At 48.4% G+C, this 12,146-nt stretch overlaps 2 protein-coding genes across 2 annotated transcripts in view; one reads left to right on the top strand and one right to left on the bottom strand.

Moving 5' to 3' along the window:
- Nucleotides 1-5,039: 5,039 nt before the first annotated feature.
- LOC119386364 (probable G-protein coupled receptor Mth-like 2) lies at nucleotides 5,040-6,618 on the top strand. Its single transcript, XM_037653680.2, has one exon. The coding sequence runs from the start codon at nucleotides 5,125-5,127 to the stop codon at nucleotides 6,616-6,618; it is 1,494 nt and encodes a 497-aa protein (XP_037509608.2). The 5' UTR covers nucleotides 5,040-5,124.
- Nucleotides 6,619-11,884: 5,266 nt separating this feature from the next.
- The window catches only part of LOC125757775 (outer membrane lipoprotein Blc-like), a 109,228-nt gene continuing 108,966 nt past the window's right edge, over nucleotides 11,885-12,146 (bottom strand). The window contains exon 5 of the mRNA XM_049413923.1: nucleotides 11,885-12,086. Coding sequence (XP_049269880.1) covers nucleotides 11,914-12,086 — 173 coding nt within the window. The 3' untranslated portion in view covers nucleotides 11,885-11,913. The remainder of the gene's footprint in view (nucleotides 12,087-12,146) is intronic.

The following is a 12,146-nucleotide window of genomic DNA, read 5'->3' as shown; positions in this document are numbered from 1 at the left end:
CCCGCACGCGCGCCTCCTCCAGGAGATGGCACGGCAGTCGTCACGCAACCAGTTCCACGGAGCTGCGGCAGAAGCTTGGCATTGGCTGCCTCTGTTGCTGTCGACACCGACCGACCGCAGGAACAGCGGGCATCATTAGGCGTGTTCGCGTAACGTCGGCCTGCTTCGGAAGATGCCTCCGGAGGAGTATTCACTTCGAAAGGGTAAGCAAATAAAGGATAGATGACTGCATATAGCATGCGTGCGTAGGAGGGTGCCCAGCTCAATTTTAGTGTAGTCCTTGATGAAACGCTAAAGTTCACAGGTGCTGCGTGCATTTTTATACGCGCGATAGAAGCACCGCTCAATAGTACGGGCCACTCGCGCAGGGACAGCGAAATATATGCAGTCTCTACATCGATCAGCCTTCAAACATTTCATTAACTTGGCTATGGGCCTGGACAACGAACAACGAATTAAACGTTAAAATCTTAATGCACTGCCTTAGGCGCTCTCTGCCGGCATGTCATGGAACATAGATGACTATTGGCTCAAGCGTGGTGACAGCAAGTCTTTTGCACGGTAGTTACCCATCAGTGAGACAGATGATCATCCGCACGTGATAAGTGTCTGAGAATCAAGTTCGCAAATGTTTTCCTTAACCCTGTAATGCCCAAAAGGCGTTCTGCCTTCAGAAAAATTGTGAAAAAACACTCACCATATTAACTTGGGGTGAACTCTAAATGCGCCGCAGTGCAGCCGTGGCGCTGCCAGCGTGAGGAAGAACGACATTCCCTTTCCTCCCTATGCGCCGTAACAAAGGCACGAAGGAGGCGCGGAGAGGGAGAGAAGGAAAACCAGTTCGCCGAGAAATAAAAGTAGTTGGTACCGAGACTCTCAACAACACGCCTCGTCTCTGCGTCGCTCACGCGTGCCAACAAACTCTTCTTGTAGAGTTCATTTTAAGAAAAAAAAGAGGGAAATTATATTTCGATCATAACTTAATTACTCTTAATTAAAATTAATTAATTAATTTGATTAAATGAATAACTCAGTGTAACTTCATTATAACATGTTAAATATGCAATAATTGCTTTTCCACGAATATTTGACGGGCTTATTACCTCTTTTGAGGCATTATTTTTAATGTATCATATATGATACGCTGGGTTTTACAGGGTTAAGTGCTATCCACGGTAACCCGGCCGCTATCGCTGCGGAGATACATACTAAGGCTAGCCTTGTACGATCAATTCCAGCGCACGTGCTTTGAAGTGCGGATTACTTTAGGGGGCCCCGGGCTGTCGTAGGCTGTGATCGTATGCTGTCGTCGTAGCATGGCGTAACACAGGCAAAACATAAACATTTGAGCGCGCGCTCGCGCCAAGGAGGTCTCCTTTCTCTTGTTCTTCGAGCGCCTTGATGATGATAATAACGGAAGAAATACCAACTGTACCATAATACCAGCCAACTGTACCAGCCAACTGTACCATAATAAAAAAACTGGAAAAGAGAACAAGAAATAAAGAGAGGTGGAAATAAAGAGAAAACCGAAGAGAAACAAAGAAGGCTGCCCAGCTCCGCACTTCCTTCAGTCTTGGCAACACAAGTGCTAAGCTGTCTTAATTTCTTTTAACACGAAAGTGTTTTATGCCGGGGTCCACCAAGACTTCAGTGACGTATTTCCGTCACGGAAATGACGTCGAAAAAATATACACAATCAGATGGCAAAGAAAGAAAGGTACCGTCAACGGGGCATCGAACCCACGACCGCTAGGTCCACAGCAACAGATGCCGGGCACGCTATCCACTGCGCCACGGTCACAGACTCCGGAGGCTTTACGAACGCGTCTTTTATATCTACCACTCTCCCTTTCGGCTGGGTGGTGTTGACCTCTGGGAGTGGTAAGGTAAAGTAATTCGTCATTACTGTGGCCTCCGCGACTAGCACCTGCAACGCATTACGCGTCCGTCCCATTCGGCGCGTTTTCAGTAGAAGTTGAATTTTGTCAATGCCTTAACACACCGTGAGGTGGCGACCTTTGCCCAAGCGTCGTAAAAACGTCGGCCTCGCTCAGCATCACGCTAAGACAATAAAAAATAGCTCTGCGACGCGCGCCTGCCTCACCTAGCTGTAACACCGCGTTCCATGCTCACGCGCTCGCCCCGAGAAAAATCGCGGCCGCGGGCTACCGGGGCGACACGATGCGCTTTGAGTTTCCCTCTAGTCCGGCCGTGGTGTTCAATCACATTTTAACATGCCGCGGGATGGCGACCATGTTCTGCGTCCAATATGCGACGCTCTTCTGGCTATCACACCTCGTTCTCTGATTACGCTTTCACCGTTAACTACTACAGCTACCACAAGGGTTCGTTTAATCATTTAACATGACGTTAGTCTTTAGTCGTCGGGATGGATATGTACCACCAGTCATCAAAGTAGGTGCATACACGTTAAACGGTGCCATTAGCTGCCAGGCATCAATATACATTGTGCAAACTCTCTTACATCAATGTACAGTAAGCATTCAGTTACTTTTGTAGGGGCACGCTTTGCTTTCGTGTTATTTCGATTCCTATGACGGAGGGATCAACCGTGTTTTTTTCACAGTGCGGGCTATCGATCATCAGATGTGTTCTAAATGTATCGGACCACGCGGTGAGGAAGCTGACTAACTCAGATCTGGTACTCCACGCTGGTTTACTGCCGTTAATAATACAACGACTGTGTTTAATACATATACGTACATGCAACTCATCAGCTCCACCTTACGTTTTTAACCGCTTTGTCTTGTTTTACTACATTGCGGCTGCACATCCAACGAGTGAGTTACGTTATTGAGGAATAATCCAGTTATTGTATGCCGCGACGCAAAGTAAATGTCACTGGTATACGAAGAATATTTTAACGCTACTCGTCTATGCATGTTGCACTTCAGCTGCGATATAGGAAGGACAGTAAGGATAACCACTAGCGGGAAGGCTCCGTTTGCTACCGGGGTCCGGATGAAGGGTAAAGAATACATAGGGAAACAGGAAAGAACCGAATGACAAAACAAACGCAGACTGGCGCACATGAATGAGGGGTGGCAGAGCGCGAATAAACGGACCCGCGTGTTCGCCTCTGTCACATAAAATAGGCAACTGGTCCATCCACGCGAGGCGTCAGCCATTTTTGGCAGACAGCGTCCACTCACATGCATCACAAATGTTATGAGCCATGACGTATTCACTTAACGAAGTGCTTCCGTTTTTCTCGCCTTGTTTTCCCACTTAGCGCGAGCTCCGTGCCAAGGCCGCGCTTATAGAGTTCGTTTGCTTGCGTTTCACGTTGGTAGGGGCGTCTGACATTGACTACGTAGCTCTTCACCTGTCAAGGCAGCATCTCACGATTAGCGACTGAACAGGAGCGAGTCACAGAAGCACTATATACGGGCCCCTATAGGCGTGGCTAATCGCGTCTAAGTGCCGAGTACACGCAGAAGGAGCGTTGTGAGCGATCTGCTGCCAGAGCAGTTGTCTCACCTCTTGTCTAACTGTAACGCGGGAGTGCAATATGAATGCGTTAATCAGCCGAATGTGCTTCCGCGCGAACAATGCCGGTGGAAAGGGCCACTGCGTTTGTGTCGAGCACCCAGTGATGTCTTTCGATGCATAATGTAGGAGCAGCCATACAAAAGCCGGCGTTCACGTGCGTTTCTGGCACTACAGGTGCACCCGCCGTGGCTAAGTGTATGCATCTTTCCGCGCCACTCGCCAGTTGGCTGACGCGCCGTGAGGACGCTCTACTGCTTGCCATGACACATTCAGCTACGAGGTGGCCTTACGCCGTTGTGCTGGTTCTCCATAGCCCACAACATAGTGACCCGGAACTTTGCACGTTTGCTGCACGGGTGAGTTCTCCGTGTTCGATGTTCACACCTATAGGTTACGGTGGCGAGTTGCTTCTAGAATCACTTCCCTGAGTTTAATGAAAAACTCTCAACAAGCATTGGCCATTGTAGAATTGTTTACGGCTGTTTTGTGCTTGTCAAGTTGAAGCGCGATCATATTTTGTCCTAATGGTTTCCAAGTCGTAAATGACTCGTGCTGTCTGTCACAAGTCACACGAGCTGCACTTACGCCATCTGTTATCCCCTAAAACCAAGTTCAGTGTGAAGGAAGTCGAGCCCACATGCGAACCTTTTCACAAATGAAGATGAAAAAATAGTACCGCAGAAGAGAACAGCAAGGGCAAATTTTTGCCGCCGCTTCAATTTATTGGATAATAATAAGACGAGATCAACGGTATTTTTTTTTCAGTATTGCGTTTTTTATGCACTCGTAACTCACCCAACATTTGATGTAAAAAAAAAAGAAAACATGCGTAACTGTCTTTCAGGATAGTATTAAAACGATTGTTAATTTACTTCTACGGACTCTGTGAAATTGCAGCATCATTTTACGGCTTCATTGAGCTCTTAGGTATTAGAGCAATAAGTCTTCAAAAATTCATTCCCTCTACAGAAAGGAGCGTTTGGCTTCTCACTTTGGCTTACATGTGTTCAGCGTTTCCGTACCAGCGTAAAGAAGCTGTCGTCCTTGCTTACTATAATCCATATCACTCGCTCTCGTTCGTTGCAGGGAGAAGAGCGCCCTCGTGACGATTAGTCGAACAAGCTTTACAAGAGGCCATCAGATGGTCCGGCCATGCTTTTCTTTCTGCACCTCCTCATACTGCTGCTTTCGAACGCTGTTGTATCCCAACAGCAGGAGTGCAATGGAACGTTTAAAAGACCCGCAAGACCGGAGGACCATCCGGCGTTTAGCGATCTCGGGCGCGACCAGTTTCAGTCGATCACTAACTGTCCAGCAGATATCGACTGCTGCGAGGACGGAACTTTTTCTTGCTACAACTATACTTACCTAACGTGCTCGTGCCGTGAGGACTGCGAGGAGTTCGGAGACTGTTGCTGGAACTGTGACAACAAATCGGTGGACGTGGACCTGGCTTCGCTGAACACCTCGAAGTGGGCCTGCACTAGCTTGGCCCTCGAAGGCGGCGTCACAAAGAACGTGTTTCTGGCTTCGCGATGTAACTCTCTGTGGCCCGCACAAGACGACGTCCGCGACCGTTGCGAAGATGCAGATTTCAGCCCCGGCGACATGTTCTTTAAGATCCCGGTAACGAGCCGTCGATCAAAGGTGACGCATCGCAATGCCTTTTGCGCGTTCTGTAACTACGACCTGGACGAAGTCATTTTCTGGGAAGTGGCAGTCGTAGGCAGCAAGAAACAGCAAAGGCTGCGGCCTCCTCCGTTCATATCGACAAACTTTGACAGGTACATGCGGCAGTGCAGTCGACTCCCTCTCATCGGAGACTGCCCTGTGGAGACCAACTCTACGGTGACGCGTTCCTGTTGGGCCTTTTACGCGCCCGTTATCGACGAAGCGTCCGGCTCGACCTACTACAAAAACGCGTACTGCGCTCGCTGCCACGGTGCCAATCTGACGGCGACGTCATGCCTACCAGCTGAGAAGACAACCACGACGCTGCGCGTGGAAGTGAAGATTACAATCAGCCTCCCGGATCTCGACCTTTCCTCAATATTCCGAACTGTCGACAGAAACAGCACCTGCTTCTCGTCATACAACGGAGTGTGTTACATTGAACAGGTGACCTACCGGTACGCGAATGCTTCGACACCAAATCCGAACACGGCCATCTTAATTCGCGGCTACCTGACCATCGTCTGCATATCGGTCTCGCTGCTCTGTCTGGTTCTCAAACTAGTGGTTTACCTCATGTCTAAGGAATATCGTACCTTCTCGTCTCGCTGCACCCTGTGCTTATCTATGACGCTGTTCTTCACTCAGCTGTTTTTTCTCGTCTTCAACGTGACAAACTTCGGCCGCGACGTGTGCGTCGCGTCCTCGGTGGTCGTACACTTTGGCTTCTTGTCGACGGCCTTCTGGACTACCGTGTTGTCGTACGACATCTGGAAGACGCTGATTCTCGTCCGCCGACCCAAGGGCAATTGGAAGAGCCTCGTCCGGTACGCCTTCGCTGGATGGGGTTCGCCTCTACTGGTTGTCGGCGTGGCTTCCATATTAAACTGGACAAAGGGCGACTCGCCGCTATCACCCTCATACGGCATGTCTCGCTGCTTTATTAATAAGAAGTGGAGCCATGTCGCATTTTTTCTGGCCCCTATGTTAGCGCTTCTATTCGTCGACATCGGGTTTTACCTCCACACAGTCTTCACCATCCGAAGGACGGAGTCGCAGTCTCAGAAGTTCGACTTCAAGGCGAACGAGAAGCCATCGCGGATCTTGCTGTTCGTGAAGCTGGCATCCATCATGGGCGTCTCCTGGCTCCTGGGCCTAATCAGCGGGCTCGTGAACTCGCTCCTCATGGACTGCGTCAGCATCGTCTTTATAGGGCTACAAGGTGTGTTTCTCTTCTTCGGCTTCAGAGACCACAGGCACGTCTCCCAAATGGTGTCTTCCTCCTCGTCTCTGGTCAGCGGACTGTTGAGTTATTCTCGATCGCGATCCTCGACCACAGCGACGACAGATCTCGCTTTGGGCATCCAAATACCCACTATCCATGGCAGTAGTCACGACCGCCGGACTTCGGATGACGTGGCCTCCGCTTGATCCTACCTGCACACAAGTGACAAATGTTCGTGTCATGTCGTCAACCGTCTTGCTTACCATAATATGTCGCGTCTTGGTGTAGATGGAATGCGCTGCAGGGGACGTCTTGTCAAAGCAGGGCCGTAGGATGACGTGGCCTCCGCTTGATCCTACCTGCACACAAGTGACAAGCGTTCGTGTGATGTCATCAACCGTCTTGCTTGCCATAATATGTCGCGTCTTGGTGTAGATGGAATGCGCTGCAGGGGACGTCTTGTCAAAGCAGGGCCGTTGGATGACGTGGCCTCCGCTTGATCCTACCTGCACACAAGTGACAAACGTTCGTGTCATGTCATCAACCGTCTTGCTTGCCATAATATGTCGCGTCTTGGTGTAGATAGAATAAGCTGCAGGGGACGTCTTGTCGAAGCAGGGCCGTTGGATGACGTGGCCTCCGCTTGATCCCACCTGCACACAAGTGACAAACGTTCGTGTCAAGTCATCAACCGTCTTGCTTGCCATAATATGTCGCGTCTTGGTGTAGTTGGAATGCGCGCAGGGGACGTCTTGTCAAAGCAGGGCCTTTGGATGACGTGGCCTCCGCTTGATCCTACCTGCACACAAGTGACAAACGTTCGTGTCATGTCATCAACCGTCTTGCTTGCCATAATATGTCGCGTCTTGGTGTAGATGGAATGCGCTGCAGGGGACGTCTTGTCAAAGCAGGGCCGTTGGATGACGTGGCCTCCGCTTGATCCTACCTGCACACAAGTGACAAACGTTCGTGTCAAGTTATCAACCGTCTTGCTTGCCATAATATGTCGCGTCTTGGTGTAGATGGAATGAGCTGCAGGGGACGTCTTGTCAAAGCAGGGCCGTTGGATGACGTGGCCTCCGCTTGATCCTACCTGCACACAAGTGACAAACGTTCGTGTCAAGTCATCAACCGTCTTGCTTGCCATAATATGTCGCGTCTTGGTGTAGATGGAATGCGCTGCAGGGGACGTCTTGTCAAAGCAGGGCCGTTGGACGACGTGGCCTCCGCTTGATCCTACCTGCCCACAAGTGACAAACGTTCGTGTCGTGTCATCAACCGTCTTGCTTGCCATAATATGTCGCGTCTTGGTGTAGATAGAATAAGCTGCAGGGGACGTCTTGTCAAAGCAGGGCCGTTGGATTACGTGGCCTCCGCTTGATCCTACCTGCACACAAGTGACAAACGTTCGTGTCATGTCGTCAACCGTCTTGCTTGCCATAATATGTCGCGTCTTGGTGTAGATGGAATGAGCTGCAGGGGACGTCTTGTCAAAGCAGGGCCGTTGGATGACGTGGCCTCCGCTTGATCCTACCTGCACACAAGTGACAAACGTTCGTGTCATGTCTTCAACCGTCTTGCTTGCCATAATATGTCGCGTCTTGGTGTAGATGGAATGCGCTGCAGGGGACGTCTTGTCAAAGCAGGCCCTCCAGAGTCTGAGTGCTGTGCACAATACATGTGCTCGTTGTTCTGTTACATGTTTCGCTCACCAGACCGCGTAAACGTAGTGTCACTGCTTCTGGTGTTAGAATACACTTAGTAGACGGCATATAGGCCGACGGTCGCTCCCTGTCGTCTTTCTAAAGGAACCCTCACTGTAAGTCACGCGCGTTAGACAAAGAAAACTCAGTGGAGCGGTTCTTCGTTTGACGCCGCTCTTGGTAGCTACACAACGAACGTGTGGTGCGCGAAACGAGCGGTAACACCGCCTTTTGCAGCCCCTCGCTGGAAAGGTCGCAAAGGTGTCGCTACATTTCGGTATCACTTCGAGTACATGTGGTGTGAGCACTACTTACCCTTCGATGTCACGCTTGTAAATTTGTGCCGTGTGCCGCTGCCAGCGCTATTGAAGTTGAACGTAATTTTACCTCATACAGCTTGTTGCGACGTATTGTTGTGTCCCCTTCATGTTTCCTGCAGGATGTCTCCGACGTTTGAGCAAACCATGTACCACAGAAGTAAATAAAGTCTCCAAGCAGTGTGGTAAAGCAGACTTCTAAGCAGGTTATATATAGTTAACTTGGTGCTGTACAGTAACATCGCATTTCCCGGGTTTACAATTTGCACAAAATACCCGGATGCCCGGAGATGTCAGTAAATTCCTAACATTTTCAAATTGTTATACTCTCACATAAATCGATGTTGTGTTCTGGGAAAACAGTTTGTTTAAGTTCTCAATATTTGGTGTAATAGAACTCGTATTTAGCAAACGTCTAAGTTGCGTCTTGGCTTTCTACTCCATGCACTATACTTAGATGCGCCCCGCAGTACAGTGTCAGTGTCGTATTATATTGGTTTTCCTACGGAAAAATAGCAGTAAATATGTGTTCGGCTTCGCCCTTCGAGTCAAGGGCGTGTTAGAGCGCTTGTATTTCCTGCGTCGTTAGTGCACGTACAAATAGCACCGTTGTGTTCACAGAGTCGTTACTCCCATCCAGATGACGCTGTTTTTATTCCTTTGTGTTCAGTATTGTGCATTTTATGTCTACTTTTGCGTGAAAACAATATCATCAAGTTGCTATAAATGATAACTGCATGTAAAACGCTCGAATTCATGTAACGCTGAGAACGAAGAAACTCTTCGTTCGGAGGCGCTGTTTGCCGTTAGCCAAGAGATTTCTCTGGTAATGTGTGAAAGATAAAAGTTGACTGGCGTCTGCCCTGACGACAGTTCAAGCGTAAGCAGATTTGTTTGAATACATGCTTAGAAGCAATCTCTACGAATTTCTTCACTGATCTTCAGGTAACTCAAAATGCTTTTGCAACTGCTCTTCGTCTCCGTTAAACTAAACATCGTGCACTGTTTCCCATCTACGTCACCAGCTGGTTGACGGGACGTTACTGTCATACATTTGCCTCCTAGGTCAAGTGTACGTATCTAGTCAAAAATAATTAAAAAAAAGCCTTGACATAGTCATGGTATGCATAAGACAGAGAAGTTGTCTTGTTTGACGTCATTTTCATTGTAGTTAATTTAAACGTCATTGTGTACGACAGCGCCTACGGGTGATTGTTGCGTACAGACGGGTCCGTTTTTGTGTGTGTTTGTGGTTGTTATGTTTGCATGTACTCGTTAATGCGTAGTATGTGCTTAGCAGTACGTCTTATGTATAGGCGCATTAGCTGTTTTAGAAGTGTGGGAAACTGTACTTCATAATATTTACCTCTTACAGGATAGATTCTCTGAAATAAAAGTTCATGAATATGTGGGAATGAGTTTGTCTTTGTGCGATGGAAAAAGGAGGAATGTGTTCATTCTCTGTGCGCAAGAAACTTTTCCTTCTCAATAGAAGGAAATGACTGCTATAGGCCTACTGCCTGTTTAACTGCGTATTCACTGTCACGATCAGGCCGGCGACTTTTGCAAGGGAGAATATTTGCATACGAACTGGACTGTTGAGGATACGTACCCATGAATCCACAAGGCTCCTCCTTTTTAAAGGCGTTATTTAATGCGCCTTTTGCAGCCGCAATTGGCTCGTACCTTTTACTATACCAACAGACTTAACTTATACAGGCTGCTCCAAAAATGAGCACAAGTAGCCGATTCACAATGATGTAACAATTGTTAATGTTTTACGTGCCAAAACCACGATATGATTATGAGGGACGCCGTAGTGGAGGGATCCGGAAATTTTGACCATCTGGTGTTCTTTAACGCGTCCTATACATCTAAGTATACGGGGCCTTTATCATTTCGCCTTCATTGTATTGTGGCCACAGAGACTGCGATTCGATCCCGCGACCTTCGGGTCAGCAGTCGAGCACCATAACCACTAGACCACCGTGGGGGGTAAGTACCCGCTTCACGAAAAATTTTACGTATAATAACATTCTGTGGTCGGCTGTCCGCTATTATATCGAGATCGTTTCGGCTTCTTCTCCAGCTTTTAAAGAGCTCCGTGCATACGAATCCATCTACAAAGCAGTTCTTACACAAAATGACCCATGACAAAAAGTGTTAGTCAACTGTGATTGAATATTTATTTACGACGGCAAAACGGCCCGTTAATAATAATTTCTTGGTCGCGGGATCGAATCGTGTTCGCGGAGGCCGCATTTAGATGGTGCCGAAATGCTAGAGGCCCGTATACTTAGATTTAGGGGCACGTTAAAGAACCCCAGGTAATGGAAATTTCCGGACCCCTCCAGTTCGAAATTCCTCGTAATGATATCGCGCTTTTGGGACGTGTAACCCTAACAATTATCACCAATAATCATTGCTGTCGAACGAACGACTTTCTGAATTATTTTCCCGGTTTTCTGCAAACGACGAACCCGAGAGCGAATCAAGAAAGTATTGTAAAAGTGGTGGCTACATAGTTACACGGGAACGGTTACATGGAAATGTATTATTTTGTCATGACTTTGAATGATGTGTTATAACTTATTAATGAAATACTGAGGTGTTTCAATAAAGAAACGTTGAAATTAATTATTTTATTTATGGCATGGCGTATTGAAAATATTTATTTGCTATATTTACCATACCGAGAGCGCCGACAAGAAACACTCGCACTCCATGGTGCCACAGAGCGGTCTTCGCACTCGGGCTTCACACAACGATCAGGAAGACAGAAAGGAGATACAATCTTGCTCTGCGCACAAAATTTTCGGTGTATGGTCAGCTATATCCATCCACTTGTCAAGTTTTCTCATTCAGCTATCTCATTGGTGTGGCAGAGTTATCCATGTGCAATAACTGCATCTCTTGTGCCACTGGGCCCAATTTGAACAAGATCGCCGGGCTCTTCAGTGTGCCTTGAGGAGACTCGATGATCGGCCCTTTACTGCAGGAAAGATCTTGGGAGCCTGGTCGCACAGCACAGCAGCCCAGAAAGCCGTACGAGCACTCTTACAGGACTTGAAGGCAACAGCATTGAGCGACCGCCTGTGAAACCCTGTACTGTGTGTGTGTTGTGAAATGTGACTTTCCTTCTCTCTCTCTCTTTTGCTCCCTTATCCCCCTCCCCAATGTGTAGGGTAGCCAACTGGGCGTATAGTCTAGTTAACCTCCCCACCTTTCCTATATTTCTTCTCTCTCTCTCGGTCTCTCTCTCTGCTATAGAACTTTATTAGGTCAAATTCTTACTCCACATGCTTGTCTCTCCGCGTTCATGCTTGAAACACATCGTGGTGATTGTGAAGTCATTGAGCGAGACAGAACACAGCGCAGGAAGAAGCGTCGTGGACAGGATGATGAGCCAACTGGCCCAGCAGTCGAAGCTTCTGCATTACATCGTGGTGACATTAAGTGTCGCTCCTAGAACAGAAGAACGCTAGCTGGGTGCGAAGAGTTTGACGGCTTCCTTCGCATCAGGCGGGCACAGGATACCGAGTTCTGGAGCGCGAGTTTGCTCGGCCGAGAAGCCGTAGGCCTCTAGCAGGTGTCCCAGCACCCGCAGAGTGCCGCGACGCAATCGTGGTCGTCGCGTCTGGATCCAGGCCCACTCTGAAACAAGTTGCACGATATGCTCTCGATATAACCAACTGCCGCAGTATAAAGCGCGGC

Source organism: Rhipicephalus sanguineus, chromosome 3 (assembly GCF_013339695.2).
Source record: "Rhipicephalus sanguineus isolate Rsan-2018 chromosome 3, BIME_Rsan_1.4, whole genome shotgun sequence".
Classification (NCBI taxonomy): domain Eukaryota; kingdom Metazoa; phylum Arthropoda; class Arachnida; order Ixodida; family Ixodidae; genus Rhipicephalus; species Rhipicephalus sanguineus.
This window is presented reverse-complemented; position numbering and strand designations above follow the sequence as displayed.